The 25,248-nt window shown below is 43.3% G+C and overlaps 1 protein-coding gene across 6 annotated transcripts in view; it reads right to left on the bottom strand.

The window, feature by feature from the left end:
- Positions 1–1,384: 1,384 nt before the first annotated feature.
- The window catches only part of lmo7a (LIM domain 7a), a 63,720-nt gene continuing 39,856 nt past the window's right edge, over positions 1,385–25,248 (bottom strand). The window contains exons 7-29 of one of the 6 annotated variants that reach the window (XM_086123172.1): positions 24,924–25,131; positions 23,173–23,425; positions 16,605–16,634; positions 15,518–15,635; positions 15,060–15,202; positions 14,364–14,961; positions 13,884–14,132; positions 13,517–13,631; positions 12,532–12,693; positions 9,831–9,997; positions 9,701–9,758; positions 9,544–9,600; positions 8,255–8,280; positions 7,983–8,090; positions 7,827–7,913; positions 6,831–7,405; positions 5,943–5,983; positions 5,679–5,837; positions 4,077–4,254; positions 3,647–3,955; positions 3,153–3,261; positions 2,251–2,353; positions 1,385–2,007 (exon numbers count right to left, since the gene is read on the bottom strand). In XM_086123172.1, the coding sequence (XP_085979298.1) occupies positions 1,985–2,007; positions 2,251–2,353; positions 3,153–3,261; positions 3,647–3,955; positions 4,077–4,254; positions 5,679–5,837; positions 5,943–5,983; positions 6,831–7,405; positions 7,827–7,913; positions 7,983–8,090; positions 8,255–8,280; positions 9,544–9,600; positions 9,701–9,758; positions 9,831–9,997; positions 12,532–12,693; positions 13,517–13,631; positions 13,884–14,132; positions 14,364–14,961; positions 15,060–15,202; positions 15,518–15,635; positions 16,605–16,634; positions 23,173–23,425; positions 24,924–25,131 (3,876 nt within the window). In that variant the 3' untranslated portion in view covers positions 1,385–1,984. The remainder of the gene's footprint in view (positions 2,008–2,250; positions 2,354–3,152; positions 3,262–3,646; positions 3,956–4,076; positions 4,255–5,678; positions 5,838–5,942; positions 5,984–6,830; positions 7,406–7,826; positions 7,914–7,982; positions 8,091–8,254; positions 8,281–9,543; positions 9,601–9,700; positions 9,759–9,830; positions 9,998–12,531; positions 12,694–13,516; positions 13,632–13,883; positions 14,133–14,363; positions 14,962–15,059; positions 15,203–15,517; positions 15,636–16,604; positions 16,635–23,172; positions 23,426–24,923; positions 25,132–25,248) is intronic. The other 5 variants (XM_086123166.1, XM_086123167.1, XM_086123170.1 and 2 more) reach the window with 5 other exon arrangements.

The following is a 25,248-nucleotide window of genomic DNA, read 5'->3' as shown; positions in this document are numbered from 1 at the left end:
TGACAATTGTCGAACCAATAAAACTTTCAATCGGAATCAATGTCAATGGAATGGAAGGATATCAACAGGAAAATGATTAAACTGCATATTTGCATTTTAAAAATGTAATTTTACAATTAATAAGTCAATTCGGTTCCTTCATTTTGGTGTTTAAAAGAATTAGGTTTAAAAATTTACCATAAAACATCTCTAATAAAGTTTGAGAAAATCTATGTCAATTACTTGAAATGTATCCTGTCCTCAAAGTGGTTGACCTGATAGTGACAAATTGTACGGGTAAGGACCCCAAGAAGAGTAGCTGTCAATTTATGACAGCTAACGGGGGATCCCAAATAATAATAAAGCGCATTTTCTCCGAATTGACATGTTAAGTCATGACTAATACTTCCTTGACATGTCGGAAATGAGTGTCCAAACACTAGTCTGGCATTTTTTTGACTTGGATCCGCAGTACCACCTATTGGTGAGTTTAAGCTACGGCAACAACAACAACAACAACAAAAACCCTCCACATACAGCACCATACCATGTTCATTCAATAATTACGACTCAATATTATGATTGTAAAGTCCTGAAATTATGACTATTGATTTTGTGTCATTTAGGCCTGAAAATCTATCAGGTAGCCGAGGTCAGACAAATTGGTTGTTCTCTCGTTTCTTCCCCAAAAGCTACTGGAAGTCGAAATGGTCTCCCATTGTGGAGCAACTCAAGTTTTGAATTGTCAGGCGCATATATTTTCTTGGCAATATCTTGTATATTTGTCATTATAAATGTATGTGGTTCATAATGATGCATACATTATACAGTGCAGGTCCTTGGGAGGAACTGCATTTTCCAACAAGTTGGTAAAAATCAACTCCAGAACATTCCAATGTCATAGTAGATGGGGGAAAAAGTGTCCTGTTTGGGTTCATATTCCCCATCCAGGACACAATTGAGGTTGAGTTTGTTTTCCAAGCAGTCAGATTTAAAATCTCTCCCGCTGCAGAGCGCCAAGAAAAATCCAAAGTGGAGGACAGAAGAATTTGAGACGTTTCCACAGTGAGACTGACAGAGCCAATTTCCACCACCCCCCCACAACCCTCACTGCCCCCTCCTTCTGACTCATTTCCATTCCAGTCCTCTTCTCAATTACACAACGACAAGGACAATTTCCAACCGCTTTGTCGAGGAAGCAAGTGAGGCAGGCGTAAAAATCTTCAATCAACGCTCATTGCAAATTGGATCTCGGGTAACAGCTCCGATGGCGGGATTAACACGATTTGTGGAGATGACTTGTCAAAAGCGTCACAGAACGCCGCTTGTGGAATCAAATGGGTGTGACCAATTGCCTCATTGAAATTCCACCGAAACACCTGGAATGCAACACCGCAGTCACACCTTTCCAAGATCAGCGTTGAAGTCTTTATTTACAAATTTCTGTGCCATCATCACATATATATTCTTCACAACCCGTGTAATATTCCGTCTTATTAAATACAGTCTAGATAACGATAATAGTCATCCTAATGACTTTTCCCTGTGGCAGAAATAAAGGCACATAAGTAGGTGGATGAAAACTGAACACCACTAGTTTTCATAAAAATAATAATTAAAAGGAAGATGTGGTAGTAAGATTGAGGAGCATTTTTTTCTCGAAGTGCCAAATGCAGTTGCATTTATGAAAAAATACGATATTTATTATGAGAGAATTAACGTTCACCGTGGCTGCATATGAACCCACAGGCTTTGGTTTTTCCCATCCCCGCAGTAACCAAATGTATGCAGAAGACGAACCCTTTCTACAGCTGTAAGATTTCACATCTTGCACATTAAACACACACCGGTCTTACCCACTTAAAAAGAAAAAAAAACAGCACAAATTATTAAAATCTCAAGAATGAAGATGTAGAAGTTGGCCATTTGGCGCCAGGTGAGGTGGGGGCATCACGGGTTGCTGTTGACCGTGGTCTCGTCGTCGATCTTCTGGAGGACCCACAAGTCACATCGGCGTGGGCTGGCCAGCTGGAAGACACGGCACAAAACTATGAAATTGTAGCTCTCGCGCAGGTGCAGCAATGTCACTTGTGGGACCTGGGCCCTTGTTACTTGGCACGATTCACAGTGCAAATTTGTAATCATTTTAAGTAACACACAACCTAACTCAACGAAAGTTAACTAACTCGCTGATGATTGACTGGCACAACTACAACCCCGAAAATGAATTGCAACGAGTGGACTAAAAGAAAACAAGGCGGTCGGACTAACTTTTGAATCGCATGTAGCAGGAGTTACAGTAGAGCTGTTTGTTTCGGATTCGGACTTCCGCCCCGGCTTCCGATCCCCCGAGGACCGACTTGCAGTCGATGCACTGGAAACGAACACAAAGTTGATTGTTCAAACATCATTACATTTCAGCAATTAATCAGTAATTTTGATTTTTTTTTAAAAAATCCTAATAACCGACCAACCAATATCCAGACTGGCGAACTGACTGACTAGCCAACCAACCAAACAACTGTTCGACTGACTATGTCAGGTACTAACCAACTAATTTACTGACCAATGAAGTTACTGACTTATCAAATAGTGGAGCTAACTATGTAAGTGACACACTACCCAATGGATAGCAAAATTCTCTCAACTTTCTTCGTCAAAATGGAACACGACATTTTTACTGAATATTTTAACTAGAGATGCAAGTTAAGTTATCTTGATTTTTTTTTTTTTTGCACTGATTCAGAATCTTCCCTTTTTTGTCTCTTGCGCATCAGCTTTTTCATCATCATCATCATCATCACCATAACAATAAAATTCTAAGTACCGGTAATATTCAATATATAGCAATACATTTGGTAATATTGATTCCTTAATGGTTAGGTTCAGCAACAGGTGAATTAATTTTTCTGAAATGTCAACTAGATTGTAAAAGCAAGAACGGCAACAAGCTCAGACAGACATAAAAAAAACCCCCAAACAAACACAAATGAAACATGAGATGATGTTTGATGAATTTAGGTGGATATAAATATTTGGTCACTTGAAATGATGCTGATCATTGATGTCAATCAAGTGGAAAGGGCAATCAGGACTCACTTTGAAATGTACTTTTTCCGGGACTTTCAAGATAAAGAGAATCGTGAACTCGTCAGAAGGTGTGAAGGTCTCACCTTAAAACAGTTCAAATGATAACAGAGCCCAAGGGACTCGATGATCATGGCTGCTCCTTTTCCCAGCGCCGTGTCACACAAGGTGCACACTTTCTTACCGCTCACTGACCTGCATCACATAACGCACAGCTTGGAAGTATAGAAGCACACACACTTGGAAAGCGCGTTGGATGATATTTGAACCCTTTCAGGGACAGCGGTCACTACAGTGGACAGCTTATCATGTGATCAGGTTACATAGTGCATGAAAGAGGTCAACTTTCCAAATGGAGTGGACGTGCCTTTTAAACACATTAAAAAAGTGAACTACATGATAAACTTATATATTTTTGCAAACAAAATAAAAAAAGAAACATTTGCAGGCTTTCAAGTGGCTGCCAAAAAAACAAGTAGAGCTCTTTGCAAAAAAACACTAAAGCTTTAGCCAGCACTCCCATTCAAGCTGCACCATCACCTCTGTTGAGACCCGGTACACCAGCAAAGTCCCAGTCTACCTGCTGCGCTGCCGCTGACCACCTGCGTCAGGACCAGGTTCTGAAGAGGTGGTGGGAGACACAGAAGATGGCAAAGGGGACGCCGATTGTCGAGACCAAGGGGTCGTTCCCGCCGCCGGGCCCCGGAAGGAGGGGGGTTGGGAGCTCGCACCGGACCCCGCCCCCGGTGGCCCGCCGCCGAAAAGGGGAGCGCTGCCATAGATAGCAGAGTGAGGCCTGGAGTAGTTTGGAATATAAGACTCGCTCCTGGGGGCCCACGACGAACGCCAGGAGTTGAGGGGTTTATCCAGGTGGTCAAGAGAGCCGCCCCTACAAAGCCAAGCCCACGCCCAATTTTGCCAGTTAACCCAGCACTGAAACCCACAACCTGCACACCTCGGTGTTAGCGAGACCACACCAGCAGCACCGGCAACCAGGCCGCTTGACATACCTGCGTGTTGATGGCAGGTCGTCGTGGCCAGGGGTGGTGGCGGATCGTTGGCGGATCCAGCTGCTGTCCGTCAGCAAGTTTGTTTTCTTCCTCATGTCGTTCAGGAGCTGCTGGCGTTGGAGCTCCGCCTGCGATGGCGGCTGCGCGAACTTTGCGTCGACCACATCACCACCCATCACTGCCATCAAACAATGAAAAGCCGGACATCATCGATGAGGACAAAAACCACAAAGGGGACAGACAGTGCGAGTGGCCGACTCATGAAAACGAGTGCCACAACCCCGCATACGGAGCGACAGATGAGTCGCATCCTAGCCATATTGCTCGGTGAGCCGCAGGCTTATGGAGTACCGTATTGGCTCGCATATAAGATGGTGTTTTTTGCATTGAAATAAGACGGAAAAAATGGGGGTGTCTTATATTCGGGGTCTAGACATTATACCCATTCACGACGCTAGATGGCGCCAGATATCATTGAAGCGAATGCTGGACTTGACTCCCCAGGCCAAAGTGAACCCCTGTCACAAAGAATAAAAATAAAAATAGCGGGAGCATGAAGAAGAAAAATAAAAAATAGTGGTAAGAAAGAAAAGAGAAGAAAATAATAGAATAGATAACAGAAAATGGAGAAACGTAGCGACAATCTGGAGAAAAGTGGGTCAAAGATCGGTTGACAGGTTAACCGGCAGCTGAGGAGAAGTTATGATGTAATTTACATTTCATAAAACAGAAGCCATTCATTTACGAATGTGATTGCACTTTAGTTTACATATTTAAATGTTCAGATATTAAGATCTGAATGAAAATAACATGCTTTTTCACTCAAATATATTGTTATAATCATTTGTTTCAGATGTACTGTAATTATTTTCTGTATAAAAAATAATTTGGTGTTCAAAAAGTCTTTTTTCAAACTTGAGTCTTGAAAAAGAGGGGGTCGTCTTATAATCAGGGCCGTCTTATATTCGGGCCAATACGGTATATTACAGCAGCAACATAGCTAACATTATCATGTGTTAATTTTTGTCATTTCTTGATCTACCAATACGGCTGGCAGAAATCCAAACAAGATGACAGTTCTTTGCATTTGGTGTGCTGGATTAAAGCGTTCACGTGTATCCATGATCTGGTTTCAGTTCAATCAAAAGATATTAAAGCATCCTGAATGTTGATTCTGAGATTTGCAAGTCAGATTTGATCATCAATTCTGATTTGGATCGTCTGATTCGTCTCCGGCCTCCCTGTGTGGAGTTTGCATGTTCTCCCCGGGCCTGCGTGGGTTTTCTCCGGGTGCTCCGGTTTCCTCCCACATTCCAAAAACATGCATGGCAGGCTGATTGGACGCTCTAAATTGTCCCTAGGTGTGAGTGTGGGCGTGAATGGTTGTTCGTCTCTGTGTGCCCTGCGATTGGCTGGCATCTGATTCAGGGTGTCCCCGCCTACTGCCCGAAGACGGCTGGGATAGGCTCCAGCACCCCCCGCAACCCTAGTGAGGATCAAGCGGTTCGGAAAATGGATGGATGGATGGATTCGAAGGCTGATTGGAATGTTTCGATTCAGAGGCCGATCAGAGGCATAGATTGCGGTGGGGCCGGACCCAACCTCTCTCAGGCTCCCTGTATCTCTTGGCATTGAGGAGATTCCTCCTCTGCTTTTCCAGTTCGCTTATGGCCCTTTGACCGTGTGCCACTTTGTCGCGTGTGCTCTTGGCCTGCTCCTCCAGCAACCAGTGGGCCACGCTGGACCGATACACAAACACACCTATGGCGGCGGCGTACAAGTGAGGTTTACGTGTGCCTCACTGGCTCAGTGGAGTCTATTAAAGGGTCACAGAATGTGGTATAATTGTAATTGTATTTCACTGACCGCTGCTCGGAAGTCTTTCTTCATTGTCAAGCGATTTAGCCCTGTAAAACAAACAAACAAAAAAAACACACAATAAAAAAAATGTGTTTGCAAAATTACACACTTTTTTTTCCACGTCTTTACGTTTATTTGTAAACTTGTCTTAAATGACCCTTTTTGCACTTGTCTTGTTTGACAACTATCAAGGACTTGTATTTTTTACATGTATATTTGATGTTGGGTTCAATTGCAAACTTAATGTCACTGTGCCTTTTGCAATTTTTCTCATAATTTATTATGTTAAGTTTTTGAAAGCTCCCTGATTGTTTTATCTGGATTTGACATTATATTCGTTTGCATGTTATTGTTGCTTACCGGTACCTTTTTTACTTTCATTGACATGATTTGATTTTCTCTCTCTCTCTCTGTCCATATATACAGTATATACTGTAGATATTATATATATATATATATATATATATATAAAATATATATACACATACACACATCTGGTAGGTATATTATCTTTTATTTAGATATTTTATTTTCATCCAAATTTAGCATTTCCTTTTTTTTTTTTTTTTTGCATTTTAGTGACATGAAAACTTCCTTGCCCTCTGTCAAATATTCAATTTGTCTGCTATGTGCTTTACATATATCATATCAATAATACTGGCGCTTTTCTTGTACTTTTTTTACTTTTTCAACATTTAAAGCGTAATTTTCAACACTTTTTTTGTTTGAAAATTACCTTTATGTCTAGTGTAAATGTAACTATACAATAACAATATTTTTTTAAACTTTTTCTTTTTACCTGAGTGATTGATTTGTAAACAACCATCCCCGAAGATTGTTATGTATTCATGTATTTATAATTGATTGATCTGAACATAATGAAAACATAATGACCGTTGCTCCTCGAAGGTGTGGCGTCTCTCTTGCCACTGCTGCTCGTCCGCAGCCGCCAGCCTCCTCCTCAGCTCCTCCTTCTCTGCCTCCCTCCTCCTCTGCCACAGAAGATCCTCCTCTTCCCTCTTCCTCCTCTCCTCCTCTTCCTCCTTCTCCCTGATCCTCCTCCTCTCCTCTTCCGCCTGCCTTTGGCGCTCCTCCTCCGCTTCCTTCTTCCTCCTCTCCTCCTCCAGCTTCAGGCGTTCTAGCTCTCCCTCCCTCCTCCTTTTCTCCACCTCCTGCTGCCTTTGACGCTCCAGCTCCTCCTCCCTCCTCCTCATCTCCTGCCTTTGGCGCTCCAGCTCTTGCTCCTGCTCCCTCCTCTTCCTATCTATTTCCTGTCTCTCTCGTTCGAGTTCTTCCTCCCGCCTCCTCATCTCCTGCCTTTGGCGCTCAAACTCCTCCTCTCTCAGCTTCCTCTCCATCTCCAGCTTCATGCGCTTCTGCTCCTCCTCCTCGTCCCTCCTCTTCCTCTCTAGCTCCAGCCTCTCTCGCTCCTGCTGCAGCTCCCGGTAGGCGAGGGTTGAGCCCACAGGCTGCACGAGACACCGAAAAGAGGCATGATTGAACACATGAAGAGGAAGAGGAACCACATCACAACAAAATATTTCTTTACTTCCTATGAGGGGATGATAAGATGGTGGAACAAGTCTAAATGAAAAAGGGAATTTTTTTGGTCTAGTGTGTTTTTTGGTGTTGGCGTCCACATTACCAGTCCACATTGTTTTCATGAGGTTCAATTGGAGGAACGCTAAAACTTTAAAGTTGCACTCCCTTGTAACAAACATTAAAAATCCTATATCAGGAACTTTAGTGAACGTTACTGTTTCTTTTCTTTTTTCAGATAATTTGTCATCTTTTTTCCTATCAAAAAAGACTCAAAATTAGAGCATTGGATAGCACCAATACAATGACTATAATGTTAGAATATAATGTACTTCAGCAGTGATGTGGTACCTCGGATTGTGGAAAACTGCTGGAGATCTCCTGCTGGGCCTTTGTCCATTCCTCCTGCAATTTCTCCTGGTCACGCTTATATTTCTCCTATATGACAAAACAATAACATTGACATTTCCACACCTTAAATCATTTGTCTTCCAGTTTTAAATGTACCTGTAGTTGGCGCTCCTGCTCCTTCTGCCACTTCTCCTGTCTCCTGCGCTCCTCTTCTGGATCCCAAGACCAACGAGTCAAAGATGCTGTGATTGGAGGAACGGGTATCTGAGGATGGAGAGGATAAAGCTCCTTAAAAATCTGTACACGATATTCGGTGCATATGCTACAAAAAGAGCGATCTCATTTACGGCAACGAACTGAGTGACGCCCGTTATTTGAGGAAATACAGTCATGTATAATAATGTCAATGCACTGATGGTGGTACTTACATCTGGCATGGCAGAGTCTGCTGCTCCTTAAAAAAAAAAAAAGAAAAAAAAAAGACAAAACCATCCAGTCAATATTTGTGTCATGCACCATGGAAGATTAATTCAAGGCACCCTGGAAGCCAGCTCCCAATTTAACGGGTTGCTGACAGGCTTATTTACCTTTTATTGCTCAGTCAAGCACTGACTGATCATGAAAAGTAACAATGAGAATAACAAGCTATGAGAAACAAACAAATATCGCGTATGGCCCATTCAGACTTATTGATTCTCTCCACTCAGCATCAGTCGATATACATCAAACATTGATGGACATCAGAGATCCATTGTTGGGAATGGGGAAAATTAAGAAGAGAATGATTGGCATGCAGAAGAGGAAGTGAAGAAGGTTCAACATGCTGAGAGTGTGGCAGGAGTATACGCTCAGTGTGCATAGCAAATTAAAAAAGTGCACGCTTTATATATGAATATCAAAATAGACAATGGGAAAAAACCACAGCATAATCACCACAAAAGTGAGAAGAGTTTGCTTTTGGGTCGAACATACTGTTCAGCTCTTTTTTTGTACCCAAATTACAAAATGTTAGCAAAAACAAAAACTTTTAATTTTACAATCAGTGGTAAATGTTGCCATTAAAAAGTGTTCATTTTTCTCCTCAAAATAAATATCGGCCATTTATTTCACAATACAAGATGCATTTTGTTCATTTAATATCAATGTAAAAGTAACCATTCATTTTAAAATATTTTTCTTCATTTTAGTCTCAAATTTGTCATTTTTATTATATCATGAATTGAAAACTGACCAAAAATATTTCCACTTGATGAAAAATGTATACATCTATTTTTTACGAAACTTTTCAATTTCACCCTCATTGTAAAACTGTAACATTTTTTTCAAAGAAGCTTCCCATTCATTTTTCTGTAATGAAGATAAAATTGTATTTGAGGTGTCGTCCCTTAACATGCCCCAAATGTGAAAGTCACGAGTCCCTCCAATGCTTGAACATTATGGCCTCCACGTAGTGGTGCTGAGGTCCAGGCTGTGCCTACCACAGAGGCAAACCAGCACATTGACCCTTGATTCTGAGACAGCTGAAGAAGGAAAGAACGACCTCTGGAACCGGACAAGGTAAAAATGCGGGCCCAAAACACATCCAGATAGGACTCCCTTTTCAAAGCGTGCAAAGCAAATCACCTCAAGTCTGAGAAATTGTTGCATGAGATAGAAGCATAAAAAAACAAAACCAAAAAAAAAGCCACAAACCTTGATTAGAACATGTTTTTGTTACCTTTTTCAAAAAACTCTGATCTCCGTTTTAAGTTTATCATAGAAATGGGCTCTGATTCTACACATGAGATGGGAGAGATAAGGTTTAATCAGGGGAAAAACAAGACATAATATACTCCTAATATGTCACCATGACTTCATTGGTTGCATGTCCTTACCTTGAGTCATCATGGACACTTTGGGGTAACCACCAGCGATGCCATTGGAAGCCACATCCTGCGCAAAGGTACTCCTTTGGTTAAAAAATCTGGCAGACAAATAACTGTGAGCATTTGGCAGTCCACTTACCACGAGCGAGTGGCTGGCGGCCTTGGCAGATGTGTCAGTGAGCGAAGTGAAATCTAGCATGGCACCACCGGCATCGGGGAAACCTACAAGTATGGGATGATCCCTAGTGGTCAGATTGATGGTCTTATGGCCTTTGAATAGCGGGGAAGATGGATCTCTGTCCCAGTCTGTATGCAGACAATATAGCAACATGTTTACATTTATTTTTTTGTTTTTAATCGCTGTGTTTTCGTGGCAACTAGTAAGCCAAAGACTAAGGAATTCGCCAGAGAGTAGCAAGGGATGAGTGTTACAGAAAGCAGCATAGGGGACGGGACAGAGAAACCACCTTCCTCAGCCATGAAGCTTATGACAGCTGTCATTCACCCACAAACAGTTTGGAATAAGACACTCGGCAGACAAACACCATATATTGTGTCTTCAAACCAATGAGCTAACGTGGGTGCAGACGTTTTAATTTTTTTTTCTTCCATTGGCACATTTGTTTGTTCATGACACCTTTTTTAAGTGCAGCACAGTGAATAAGTACATGCCCTCTTCTCAAATTATTTTATTTTTTGCAAATTTCCCCTCTTTAATGTTTAACATCATCAAACAGATCTAAATCTCAGACAAAGATAATCCAAGTAAAAATAAAATAGATGTTTGTATCCAATGTCCATAAATGAGTAAAGCACTTAAAAATGTTGATGAGAAAATCAGATCAGATTTAAACTAAATAAAATGGAAATCTCCTGCAAACTCACTCTTTTGTTTACTCTTATGTTACAGCAATTACTTTTGTCTTCCTGCCTGTTTTCCCTTCTGTGTACCACACGTTATGATTTGGGTTTTTGGGAGGCTTCTTGGTTAGGTTAAGTTATGCTGAGATTCCCATTGTATGCATTTGTGTTTCGGCTTCAAAATAACGGTCATTAATTGCCATCTACTTTTTCATTGGTGTCATATTGGACACCGCTGATTGCATCATTTTGAAACGGGCGGGCACTATGATGTGATTTGTTCAAACATAGTCAAGGTCCGCCCATCAGTGTGGGCCACACTTGTTTCACTTTCACAATTTCTCACACAAGTCGCATGACACTAACATACCCTGCCAGACCAACACCGTGGGGAAAAAAGTGGACCAGAGTTGAGTTGCTACCACCACGAGGGAAACAGTTAGGTGTGAGAGCGGATAAGAAAAAGGGACCACAAAAATTGAGAAACCACCGAGTGGATGAATGCAAGAAAATATTCATGGAGGAAACAAAAGTCAATAGTCACAAGAATGGAGACACCTCACGCCTCCTCCCACAGTGCTGTCATGGGATCATTCACGCATGATTCAACAAACACTTTATGCACCAATTTAGAGTGTCACAATCGTTTACCATACTGAGGAGTGCGAGTGACAATGTCAGTGCAGGAATGCGACCGCCTTAATGCCTCATTAACTGACACACACGCACACGCACACACACACACACACACACACACACACACGCACACACACACACACACACACAATTTGGCCCAATAAGGTAGACTTTTTGATATACAATGTGGAAATTAAGAGCATCCGTTGTGATATCACACAGAAAGGGGGCCATGAATGCAAAAATGTATTGAGGTTTGAGGTTACAATCTGTAGTCCGACTTTCCTGTGCATAGTTTGCATGTTCTCTCCGTGTTTGCTTGGGTTTGCTGTGGGTACTACGGCTTCCTGCCACATTCAACAAAACATAAATCCATTGCGGGTAGCACGGTGGGCGACTGGTTAGCACATCCATGTCACAGCACAGAGATGCAGGTTTAGATTCCGGCTCCGGCCTTCCTGTGTGGAGTTTGCATGTTGCGTGGGTTTTCTCTGGGTGCTCCGGTTTCCTCCCACATTCCAAAAATATGCATGGCAGGTTAATGGAACATTTGAAATTGTCCCTAAGTGTGATTGCGAGTGGGAGTGGGTATTTCTCTTTATGTGACTGTGACTTGCAATTGGCTGGCAACCAGTTCAGCGTGCAATCCAACTACTGCCAGAAGACAGCTGGGATAGGCTCCAGCCCTCCAGCAACCCTTATGAGTATAAGCAGATCAGAAAATGCATGGATTCATGGATGGATGGATAAATCCATAGGAGTGAATTGAGTGTGAATGGTCATTTGTCTACACGTAAATGTACCATATAAATCAATCAGGGCTATTTGCCATACTAAATCGTATTTTGTTGTGACATTTTGGACAGTTGGCTTTTGACTCAGCACGAGACTTGACTTTTAGTTTTGCTGTTTTTGTGCTTTCTACTGTCTTTGTTCTTAATTTATTGTTTTACTGTTTGTTGTTGAATGAATTATTTTTGCTCCATGTACAGCACTTTGGATACAGCGGTGGTTGTTTTAAAATGCTCGATAACTACAGTTGAGTTGAGTTGAGTTCCATCTTCAAGGAAACCATTTGGGTCAGGCCGACGCAATGGTATGCTTGGATCAGTTCAGTGTGGAAATGTTTTCACGTACAAACCTCTGGATGAATGGACAAAAATCTCCACACGCAAAGAGTGGAAGCTGTTGCAGCTGCAATGGTGGTCAGGAATTTCTTCCATTTTCAATTCTGGTGGTGTTCCAATACGTTTGTCTTTACAGTTTGTATATTGATTAGATGGTCTAAATTTGGCCGACACACACACTCACACACCTCCACACACGCACTGCGGATGACTCACTGCTCTTGCCATAGCGCCTTATGTCCATCACCAAACTGCCCTCCTGCAGAGCCCGGTCCATGCTGGCCTTCCAATCCAGGTAGCTCATGTCTGCCACCCGTTGGCCATTTACTGTCAGCACCTCGTCCCCAGCCTGCAACTGGAACATTTCAGCTGGGCTGCCTGTGGGAGAAAATACAACAGGACTGGATGAGAATCAGACAGGATGCAAGTTGAATTTAAAAACCATGTGTGACGCTAACTTGATAAACATTGCGTGGATGGGGAAGTCTCAGTCAAGAAGGGACGCTCAGGGACGGAAGAGCAGTCCCAGAAACATGCTGCCCTACATAGGTCTTAACTGTAGTGGACTAGAAAACACGCTGATAAACAGGAGCCATACATAACTTTTTCCACTGCACGGTATCTAATTGTCTCAACATGATGCTAGGCCATCCATCCATCCATTTTCCGAACCGCTTGATCCTCACTAGGGTCGCGGGGGGTGCTGGAGCCTATCCCAGCCATCTCCGGGCAGTAGGCGGGGGACACCCTGAATCAGTTGCCAGCCAATCGCAGGGCACACAGAGACGAACAACCATCCACGCCCACACTCAGACCTAGGGACAATTTAGAGCGTCCAATCAGCCTGACATGCATGTTTTTGGAATGTGGGAGGAAACCGGAGCACCCGGAGAAAACCCACGCAGGCCCGGGGAGAACATGCAAACTCCACACAGGGAGGCCGGAGCTGGAATCGAACCCGGTACCTCTGCACTGTGAAGCCGACGTGCTAACCACTGGACTACCGGGCCGCCCGATGCTAGGCCAGTGATTCTCAATAATTTTATGTAATGTCCTCCTCGGAAGAAGTCATGCATATGTAGTTAGTTTACACTATTGCATTATTTATGTTCTGCATGTTACCAACCAGGTAACCACAGTGTGAAAGTGCCATCAATTTTATATGAAAGTTGTGAGGATTTCCAATGCTTCTTGCCAATACCTGGTTGGATGGCCTTGACGTGAGCCCCGCTAGAGTCCCATGCCACATCAAAGCCAAAGTCGCGACTGCTGTTGGGCTTCTGGTTGAGGCTGATCCGCATCTCGCACGTACTTTCCTGGAAAGAGCCAGTCACACGAGAGTCAAGATACCGGTAAATAACAAAAATAAGGTTCAATGTATCATAAGTATGGCAGCCCGAGCCGAAATCAGACTTCTTGTCAGCATTGAAGCAATTCCAGTACTCAATCAAATGTCAAATCAGGAAACATTTCAGTAGTTATCGTAAAATGGTCTACCAGTCATTTTCAAATTTCAAAGCAGGGCTGATTTTGACACCCCATCCCAAATGAGGGCAGTGCGGGAATACCTTGCTGGGTTCGGTGGCTAAAACTTCTCTTTTGATCTCAACTGTGCGGGATGAGACGCTTGACGTGGAGGTGACACTCTTCACCGTGGTCTCCTCTGGTGTGTCATCGTCATCCTCGCTGCTTTGGACGGGGCTCGACTGTGACTCGGCCTCATCTTCGGCGGTCATGAACTGGTGATAGCGACTCGGCACCGAGGAGTTTTTGGAAATAGCAGCGTTGCCATTGATGCGACTGTTGTACTCGTGTGACTGTTGGACAAAGATATGCCGACAAAGAATGAATATTGCACATCCTACCTGTTACACCCTTCTGCTAACGCAATTTGTGACGAACAACAAATTGCACATGAACTACAGTGCCACTTCGACGTTTTAATAACCCCAAAGTTGAAACATTTGGAGTAACAGATTCTGGTTGGATATGAGGTACCACTGGATTTTGATGGGAAACGGTAATGGGTATAAGGGTTCTGGACTCACTGTGACGGTCCGGTTAAGTGAGCCGACACGGGATAGCTGGGTCCCGAAAGGTCTCGGCGTGATGACTGATGACAGTCGCGCACTATCCGATCTCTGGTAGCTTCTAGGCAGAGAGGCGGATATCCGAGAAACCGTTGCAGCATTGGCTTCTGTCTTGCTTTGCAGCGATGGTTTGTAGATGGCAGCAGAAGAAGGGGGCTGCACCTTGACTGGGCTCTTTGGCTCAGGCACCTTTTGTGAGGCTTTCGGAGGTCGTGAGATCTCCTCTGTTTTGGTTGTGCTTTTAAAGACTGAACTCCTGAGGGAGGACGTGGCTTCGGAAGGTTTGAGTCTGTGAAAGGAACCGCGAGCCGTGGTCACGCCAGGAGCATCTACGGCATCAGACCCCTGCTTCGTGGACCTGAGCGGGACCTCTGGGGGCTTGTCCTCTTTCTGAGCAGACTCGGATGAGCCAGATGAGTGATAAAAAGTATCCACAGTGTAGCTCCTACTTATGCTGTCTCGAGGACGGGGTTTCGGGTTCTCAAATACATCGTTGTCATTGTCAAAACTGAGCGACCCCATGCGGCTGCCGATGCTGCTGCTTCGCCTGTTCTCCCTGTTGAGCCAAGGGATGATGAAAAGGTAGTAAGGAGCGAGAGGATTTCATTTGAGAAGTACCTACTGCTGTGGCCAGAGTGTGTATTGCCCTCCTACCTCTCATCTTGCATCTCTTTGTAGGTCTTGGGCCTTCTGGTGCTGCCGCCGGATGTGACCTGTTCCACCATCTCCCTCTCTTCTTTCTTTTTAACAATGTCAGAGTTGACACTCTTACGCCGGTTTTTCCATTTGCTTAGGTCCTACAAGAATGAACATGAGTTCAAAGACCCACCCAAACAGGTTTGGTCCCCTGTGTTGACCTTAAAACACTCTATGAATAAAGTTCAATGGCTTGGATGTGGACTCCCTGTGAAGCATGTGGTCTTTTGATTACCCAAAAAGGGTCACAAAAAGGTCCTCGAAGTAAATTCCATTGTATGTATTGCTGACATTTTAAAAACATGGTTAAATTGTAAACAAAAAATTAAAAAATGTGGGTTATAGTCATCTGATTGCCGTTCTGTCCATTTCCCCCCCGCCCCTCCTGTCTCTTTCCATTTGGGTGTCACACTCACATCCTGCCACATATCATCGCTCTGCTTGACCTGCTCGCGGTATTTCTCGAGAGCTTCATACTGAGACAGCCGTCTGACCAACACAGGTTCTTCACTGACGTCACTTGTTGATTTGCTCCTAGGGGGGAAAAAAAACAGAATTAGGAAAACAAATCAGAATTAGAAGCAAAAATAGGGCAAACACTGGAATGGCAGCTTCAGTTCAAAAGGGATGCTCAGTTACGTTTCTGTCTGTCAAATATTACACTCCCCAAAAACAACACTGTTCATAAATGTTTTGTTTTCATAAGAGTCCTGTTGATGAAAATCAGATTGTGTGGTTGTAGAGAAACACTTCTTTTACTATACATTTTGAAATACTAGGCACGACCACAACACAGCGGCTCCTCTTGTTTTATGATGAGAAGGAAGAAATTTCATCTGTGCTGTATGTTACATGTTACACATACAGTTCATTTGACAATAAAGTTTTATCCAATCCAATCAAATCCAATCCAAACACTCGTGAGGATAAGCGAATTAGATCATGGATGGATAGATGGATGGATTTTGAAATCCTCTCTTATTCATTTAGCTGAAGTGAATGTAATATCCAGTAATTCTATGGGAACGTAATAGTTTGACAGTTTGCATCCCATATCTCCAAACAGCAACTCAACAATGTATCACAGCCATTTAGAAACTTCACACCTTACTCCTGCGGCCAGCCACACTTACACTAGATGACAGCTCTGGGGTGCAACAAGCGCAGCTGGTTAGTGAACAGCCCCAGTACCACAATGCAAAACAGCAAGTACTGTATGTACACAGTACACACACAAACTCACCTGAGCAAAAAAACAAAACAAAACAAAAGAGTTTTTGTTTATTTATGTGAGAAGTATTAGAGTTCTTAGACTTGTGACCTATTGTTATATAGCATAAATCTATCAACAACAGATCTTAAGGGACCTTTTGGGAGAGCCCAGCAGCACCGACCATGGCCGCCACACTGTGTGTGTCAAGTGTTAAGCATTTAGCAGCAGCAGCCACAAAAGCGTGAAACAAGCGAAATGTGCCACATTCCTGGCAGCCCGTGTCAACTCACCCGTCGAAACTGTCTGATGCTTGCCGTTGTCTAGGAAACCAAAGAAGGAAGGGGGGAAGCCACAGACAAGAGTGTCACATATTGTCACACGGGACTTGATGTTGTCCACTTGTGAACATCTCACAGGTTTTACACCAGGGTGTGTATACGCATCTGTGTGTGTGTCATCATCATCATTTTTTTTTCACTATTGCAAGACTCTCCCTGGAAACTTAACAAATAACAGTGAAGTACCGTACGCCCATGCAACGGGGCCTCAACGGCTGCTTTGTGTAATGAGGAATATCTGAAGCCTTTCGCGACCGATCGCAAGACTTCAATGTGTTAAGTGGGTTCCGTGACTCGCACGGAAGGTGCATTCCATGCAAAACAAAATAAAAATATTCAGTATACTGGAAAGGTGCAGTATTTTCTTTTTTATTCCACAAGAAATCTGATGAGAAAAACCTCCAAAAGTGCATTTGACTATTATATTTCCTCACGCAGTGGCCAGGTGCATTTGTTAAACTGCAGAGAGTTACAGGCATCAACTGTATTCGGCAAAAGGTATTTATTTGGCGGAGGCTTTTAGTGGTACAAACCAAGTTTAACATTAGTATTGTATTTCACATATAGGGGCCGGAGGTATTATTTGCTCAATTGCAAACAGTCGTAGTCTATTAGGGGTAAGGCATCTATTAGTGAGAGGATGTTATTTGTGCATATAAAGGCCAGAGGTATATATGTACTCAACAGTGAGTAGCAGGCTTCTATTGTAGTAATACTTAATTTATTACAATAAATATCATCTTCAATAAATAATGTTGTTTGTGAAACAAAATTAAAAATTAAATTGGGCATCATTGATATATTATCACATTATGGTCCGTCTATGAAGTACCGGATTTTTTTTTCTTCATCTTGGTTGTGTTTCAAACATTCACCTTCCAACTCCATGGTAAATGTTGGCTTTACAGATGACAGTGCAGGCAGTGTCAGTTTTTGAAAAGACATCTCATGCAAAAACCGTGTGTGTCTTATCACTTGAAAGGACACTACTCGATTGTGTTCCCATCCAACTTCCTTTTCAACTCCACCAGAAACACCAGCTTAACAAATGCCAAATCCGCTCTGCCATGAGCTGTGGTTAAAGACAACACGCAGCGGTAACAATACGGAGGCCACTATTTGAGGAAGAACGGTGTATTCACAAAACACACTTCAAAAAAACACCCAAACATGTTCCTTTGCTCCTTTGTTCATACAGTGTAGCATTGTTCATGTAACCATTAACCAATCGATAGGAAACTGTACGAAAATATCTGACTTGAAAAAAAACCCCCTAAACTATAACTAATGAAACAACAAACTGTAAAGACAAGGAATTTCCCAGTGGTCTGGAAGCAAATGCAGCAGACCTAAACTAAACCTCTGAAAACAAATCCTTACCAAGTTGAGACATTAAGTATTTCAAGCAAAATATGTAACAGCAATTCATTCCTGCAACTTGAGAGCGGCTAGCATCTCCACCATGAGCTTCTTCTTGTATCTCCGCTGACTAGCTTCCCTGATGGCCTGCCACCTCTGCAGGTCCCCTTCACTGCAGGAAGTTGGCACAGAGGGAGTCGCCTGATTGGCTGACACTTGGTTATGCTGTGCAGCCAGCTTTCGGACCAGCATATCGTCCATTTCGGGACATGGCTCTTTTTGGACATGATTGGATTTGTTTGATGATGACTCCTGGGTGAGAGGGGATGGCGGGCACAGGAGCCTGGTCTTGAGTTCAGGAGGGAGGTCCCATGGCTCAGGAATGGCCATTGGGAAGAAGTTGTCAGGGGCACCTGACAGGGGGCGCTGTTGTTGCTCGATTTTCTCCCTACGTTGGACAACGTCGTCCTGCTCGATGTCGGGAAATTCCTCCTTCTCCTCCTTATGAAGCTGTGTCACGATATTGATCTGTTCCTTCGATGTCCAAAGGCATCGCTTTGCTGAGAGCGGGGTCTTCACTGTGGCAAGCTCGCTGTTGGCCTGGAAGGTGAGGGTCCGCCTCGCGAACATGTCATCGTTCTCCAAATCGGGGATGATACTCTCATAATCTATAGGATCTGGAGGCTCCCGGGGGTCTTGGCGCCCTAACAGGGGCCACTGCTGACATTTGACCAGTCTGGGACCGGAGGTGGGGTCCACTGGGGTGAACGCCAGAGGCGGGGTCTCTAATAGGGTGGTCTTGGGTCGGTGTGAGGAGCCGTGAGTGTGCATAGGAGGACTGCAGGAGGAAGGCAGGTATAAAAGAAAAGGACAGAAAGCGGATGAGTGCATGCGCTTGAACTGGACTAAAGATAAAGAAAAGGAGGGATATTGATCGTGGTAATGCAATGTGTGGACAAAAGTAGTTGGACGACCCTCCGAATCAATCAGTTCAGATTCAGAGTAGACCAAGAGTGGGCACACTTTTGTGCTCAAAGTTTTTAAAATGATTCTTAAAAGGTATAGATGGGCCAGATTTTTCATATACGAGGTGAAAGAGTGTAATTGTTATGTAAAATTAAAAATCTGACAGTATTTATACTATTATTTTGATAACAAAATACTGAATTCTAATTAGTGATTGTATAATTTATTTGGTTATAATTACACATCCAATTCCTACAACAACAAAAAAACATGTACACTTTCTTACAGTTTGACAGTGGTGTGGAATGACACATCCAAAAACTTTCGTCCACATTGTGATTTTATTTTTCTATGCGATACAGTGTTGTTGGGGGGGTTGGATTGCTCTTTTCCAGTTAAAAACAGCCAATCGGAAAAATGTGTATGAGGATAACAAATTAGGTTATTTTATGTAGAACGTCGGGATGTTCTAGTCTAGAACATTTTGAAGTGGTGCAACTGTATGGACCTTTTCCCCCCAATGAGGGCGCTATGAGTCGTGGAGGGGTGAGAGGAGGAGGGGCCCGAGGAAAGTGCAGGAGCAACGTCAGGCTCGGAATCGTCCGACGAGGAGCCCGACTTCTCATGGCTGAGGCCGAGAGTGGAGGGAAAGACCAGGGAAGAGAGAGGGACACAGAAGATGCAGGGCAGCAACAGAGAGAAAGAAAGAAAGAAAGAAACATTAGTGGGGGGCGGGGGGGAATGAAGCAGAAATGCAAAGAATCATGCACAAATGACATGCTTGGAAGTAGGGACAGTTTAGCAAGCAGGAAGAAACTGGACACTTGATTAGAAACACCGGTACAATGTAGTGGGATCCAATACAAGAGCTGTAACACATTCTGCCTCATGGTGTGCTTTGCAGCTATTTAATCAACAATTGTACATACGAGTTACATTTATTAAAAAAAAAAGAAAAATATGCCAGCTCTTGGATTCGATGCGGTTCAATGTTGGAGGTGCACCTTATGAAGTGTCCAATGTTTCTTCTGACTTGGGCCCGGTTTACTAACGGCTAGTGTGTGCAAAAACGGGTGCTAACAGATGTGAAAGCTGATCTACTAATTGGCCGCAACCAGAATTATATCTGTCAAACATACGACATTTAACTTTTATTTTACAAAGTAAATAGAATGTCTGCGCGGCAGGTGCAAACCAACACGAAAGCTATTCAGGAATGCAAATTTGGAGCTTTTGAATGATCTAAGAACTGACTTGGAACCACTTGCAAGAAGGAGTTCATGCCATATCACCTATGAAAAAAAAAACTCCTTTCCACTCTGTATACCTGTGCATCTGCATGGGTCATTTCAAAGAATAGTAACAATTACTGCTGGCCTCTCCCATGGCAGTTTTCAAGGTGTGCTGTCCCAAGTTTTAAATGCAGTGTTACGCACAATGGGCACATGGTTGCACTTCCAATTGCTATCAAAGTGGGATAAATCAAACAAAGTGTGGCGTTTATGTGATTGCTAACTGTGCCAAATCGGAGTGATCAATTTTTGTCTTCCACTAACACCTTCGATTCCATCACTTGTGGTGCTTTCCCAAATTTTCCATGGTGAAAGCCATTACAGCTACCTTAAGCACAAAGCCATTTTTTAAATGCTACAATCTCCAACACATATACACTTGTTGCAAACCACACGCACAATCTAGTGAGTGAACACACGATTTAACACTTTCTATTAAGGATATTTTCGTAAATCGGGCCCAAAGTCAATGTGGATTCCTGTACTCTCACACACCTGAACCCTTGCATCTTCCTGTACCACGGTCTGCTCTGAGAGCCCAGCTTGATCTTCTGGATATGAACGTCCTCCTCGGGTGTCCACAACTTGGGCAAGAACTTCTGGTAGGAGGCATCGCCTGCCACCAAGTTTCTGGCTCCCACCTTGCGGGCGTAGAGGTCATCTTGCACAGGGTCTGCGTAGCCCACCTCGTCGTCCTCATCCTCCGAGTTGGCGTACAGATCACTGAAAATGCTGTCAGTGGACACCGGGGGGCGGTGCTCGGCCCTTTGTTCCCCACCATCGCTGCTGCTTCGAGAGAGATGGACGGCGCAGTCACGCGTGTGAAAGCATTTGGCTTGTTAGGCAATCACGGCACACCAAAAGTAGAGGGAGGGGCCGAATGATCCTCATCAACTCAACACAAGCTTTCGAACAAAATGCAGTCAAACGTCCACAAAAATCAAGCAGGGCAAATGAAATTTGTGCAGCTGAAACTCAACCCGGCTCAAAACAGAAAAAATAAATAAATCAAAACAGCAGACAGCGCTGTTAGCTTGAGCACATCCAAAGGTATTGACCGATGTCACGACAAACAAACTGAATGTGTGAAGGAAGCGTCCATGTTCGCGCTCTCGCCACAACACAGTCACACCAATGCTTCTCTGACCTGCGAGCAACACTGGGGCTCACAGTCACCCTCGGCCATTGCCCCGCGGGCGCCATACCCAAAACTGACAGGCTGATGGGTACGGAAAAGTTGGCAGGGGGCGCCGGTGGGGGGCTGTGGAATCGTCGGCTGGCCAGGTCATCCATAACGATATCGGGGTCCGGACGATCTGAGTCAGAGTCGCTGCCACTTTCGTAATCAAGGGCAGACTGTGGGTGAGCACTGGGGGATGTGGAACTTTTGCCAAGGGGCAGGCTGGCGTCACTGAGGGTACCGTTGCAGGACATGGGAAGGAAACACAACACCGGTACCAACATGGACCATTGGACCATGAACAAACAGCAGCATCGGAAGAAAATAACTCAGCATGTAAAATTCCAAAGACATGGACTGTGTTTGGAATCCTTCACTCATCCCTTCCTTCCTAATTAGTATATAGGGAATTTTTTGAATAGTGGACAATATACACTTTACTCATCAGTAAATGAAAAATCAGTTTCAAACACCACACGGGCACCATTAGTAACTTCATTGCTGTCGCAAAATTACAAGGTACCAGATCAACGCCAACTGGTCAACCTTCCGTGAAAAACATATACGATATAACAACAAGAGCTTTTGTGTCACAGTTTGCGAGTTAAAATTTGCATTTTTATTAGAGGTTTTAAGCTTCACTGGGCTGGATGCACATCACCTCTGCGGTGGTAGTCGGAGGTTGAGGCAAGCTCGGTGCTACTTAGACCACACCAAATAGCAAGCGATGAGCTTGTGCTGGCTACAAGGGTGGCTAAACGCGTGAACTCGCCCCGAAGTTACTCCTGTGTTGGAACCTTCTGACAAGTATCATTCTCACAAAGGGATGAAGAGGAAAGACAGGAAAGCCATAACAAGAGACAACTTATTCAGAACTACTACGTTGAGAGTGAAATTTACATGTTCTTTGAAACTGCCCCACTGAAAATGTTTCGAGACCAAAAAATACAGTTTGCTGCTATGCGCAGTGTTAATTATTGTACCGGTATATAAAAAAGAAAAACAATTGTTGATCCATTGATCATCGGTTTTATTGTCTTATAAAACACCTGCTTCAGGTCTCTCCTTATCCTATCTTATCTCCTCAAAATTAGAAAGTCAGTCATTCGCAAAACAGTTTTGCTCATGAACTGCTGCAGTTTTGCCAAAACTGCTCCGTGGAGAAAAAAGTTATTTCGCACCTTGCAACACTATATTCTTTTTCTGAGTCTATTTTATAAAATGACTACAAATAAAGCAATTTGTCCGTCCAAGGTCATTTGAAGCCACAACTCCTGAATAGTCCAATGCATTATCAGATACTGTATAATGTTAATAATGAGAATTGGTTGCTCACTACTTTTCTAGATGCATTGCGGGGTACATGGAGGACACTCTAAACGATACAGGATCGAAATAGAAAATTGCGACACAAACCTGTGTTGCCTTTGAAATGTCAGACTCACTTGCACCCCTTCCAACTCACAGTTTGTGCCTAACATCCAGAATAGATCCAAACAAACTTTTCCTTCACTTCTAATTTCAATACTATTTATTCATCAATTTGGGAATTACGAGAGACGTATTTATTTACATGGTTTTACAGGCATTATTCTGAGGGAATCCAAAACAACAATTTGTGGCTTTCACCAAAAATGGGTTCGACACTCCTCAATGTAGTGTGTCAGGAGTGATTCCGAACACAGCCAAAGCTTCAGTTACTAGTTTAGGTTTAGTACACTACCTGGTGATCGGTAAGTCATCTTCGTCCATGTAAACAGGATTGGCCCAACTGCGTCGATTGTCGTCATTGCGCTCGGTCCGTTTCTTCCTCAGAGGAGCGGGAACATATCCTGTGGCCTTGTCTTTCGTGGGCAGGAATTGGTTGAACTGTGTGGTGACCTTCGGTGTGAGGGTGACAGAGCGGCGGTAAGAAAGAGACTCCTTGTTGTTGGACATCTTGAAAGCTGCGTCGGCCTCGGCGTCGCTGCAACAACCTGTCAGGTGGAAGAAGATAAAGGACTGATGTTTGATCTAGTTCGACTGAGAACTGAGAAAACCATGTCACATTACACACAGTAGTCTGAAGGACACACACTAACACACAACAAAAAAAGGAGAAAATGGCTCTGCTGTCTTCTGGTAAGAAGACACATTTTATTCAAGAGGACAAGAGGAGACTCGGCAGTAAAAAAAAAAAAATGCAGCAAAGCGGAGACTGTGGTAACACTGTAGCCTCCATCTCTATGTTACACAGCAACGGGATAAGCGAACGGTAATACATGTGTTTATTTCTTCCATTTCTCAACGCATATGCGCCAATGTTAGGGTAACGATGCCAAATCTGCTTTGATCACATCGTGACCGGTTACAAATATGATACATGGAATGACCAGGCACTACACATAGTGTGTGGCTGTCAGCCATAGGCGTCTCACGCCCATTATTGGGGGTGCTGAATTACCTCTACAGAAAATACAAGCACCCCGAAAATTTGAGGATTTTATTTACCGGGTACCGTATGCCTTTTTTTTTTTTAAGAGGGTCACGTGTTAAAACCATACATTACTTGATAGAAACACAACATTTATCAACAACTGATCCTAGAATCAGACTGTTTAGAGATTTCTGGCTCAAATTTGTCAATAAAAAGGTTGATTCGGTTACAAATTCTTCATTACTGGACTCACCTTAAACCACACAGAGCTCAGTGGAATTGAAAAACACACACAAGACTCATTTTTTGTTCTTCTGACAGGTTGTCAAAAGACAATATGACACATATTTTCATAAAATATACTGTATGGAATTGTTTTCCTCGACTGTGAATATGAACGAAAACACAGTATCAGCAAATATAAATAAAAACTGGGCAACAATGTGCTCACTGCCCATTACAACAATGTAGAAAATGTGAACATTTTTACATGAAAACATTGGTTGTTAGATTTGGTTTAACACAGGACATTCTCTGGCTATGTAAAACGTATGTAATCCGATATGGCCGAATTTCTGGAAGATTAACGGCTAAATACCGGTAGGACCTTCTTAAAAAAACATAGTATAATTTTTGTGTCGACTTGAAGAGGCAAATAGCAATGGCAGTAGAAAAACAAGACAGGGGATGTGAGACAAAAAAAGGGGACGGGGGCGGATTGGTGTTCTGGCAAGAGTATAGAACCTTTTTTCCCCTCATTTGGAAGCTGGCTCATTTACAAATCAGTGTGGAGCACTGTGGAATGTGTCACACCTCCAATCTTAGGGGGGTGGGCGAACAATAATGTGACTTCTCTCCATGTTTATTTTGCTTTGCTTTTTTTGTATTTTGCTAAATCGCCAGTGAACTTTCAAGAAAAACATTGCCTTGCTGAATCAAACCACGAGAGGGAGGCAGCTGTTTGTTTTAACGAAGTCAACTTTTCACAGCTTGCCGCCCGACTAATATTTGACAATCCAGCAAATGAGTTTAAATATTTATGGTAGAACATGTCCTACCCTCGCTGCTGCCTTTCAGTGTGGCGTCCGATGAGAAGCTAAGCGTCTGGGAGCCCAGAGAGTCCAAACTGTCCAACGAATCCTCTCTTCTGTGTCCACCTCCTCTTCCTCTTAACTGGTGACGCTCCTCTCGTTCCGAATACCAGTTATCTCCCAAATCACTGTCTTGGATGCTGTTGCCTTTCTGACCAGACAATTCTTGTAGAGCCTGTCAACACACACATTTGATTGAGGGAGAAAAAAAAAAACATTATTACAAGCAGTTATAATATTTTGTTCCAGTATGCGTGGGTGTGCATGAGAACACTCCCTTGTGGAGTATGAC

This window comes from Hippocampus guttulatus, chromosome 11 (genome assembly GCF_054856545.1).
Source record: "Hippocampus guttulatus isolate MCC_2025c chromosome 11, RoL_Hgut_1.0, whole genome shotgun sequence".
Taxonomy (NCBI): Eukaryota; Metazoa; Chordata; class Actinopteri; order Syngnathiformes; family Syngnathidae; genus Hippocampus; species Hippocampus guttulatus.
Note: the sequence above shows the minus strand (reverse complement) of the source record. Positions and strands in the feature narration are given on the sequence as shown.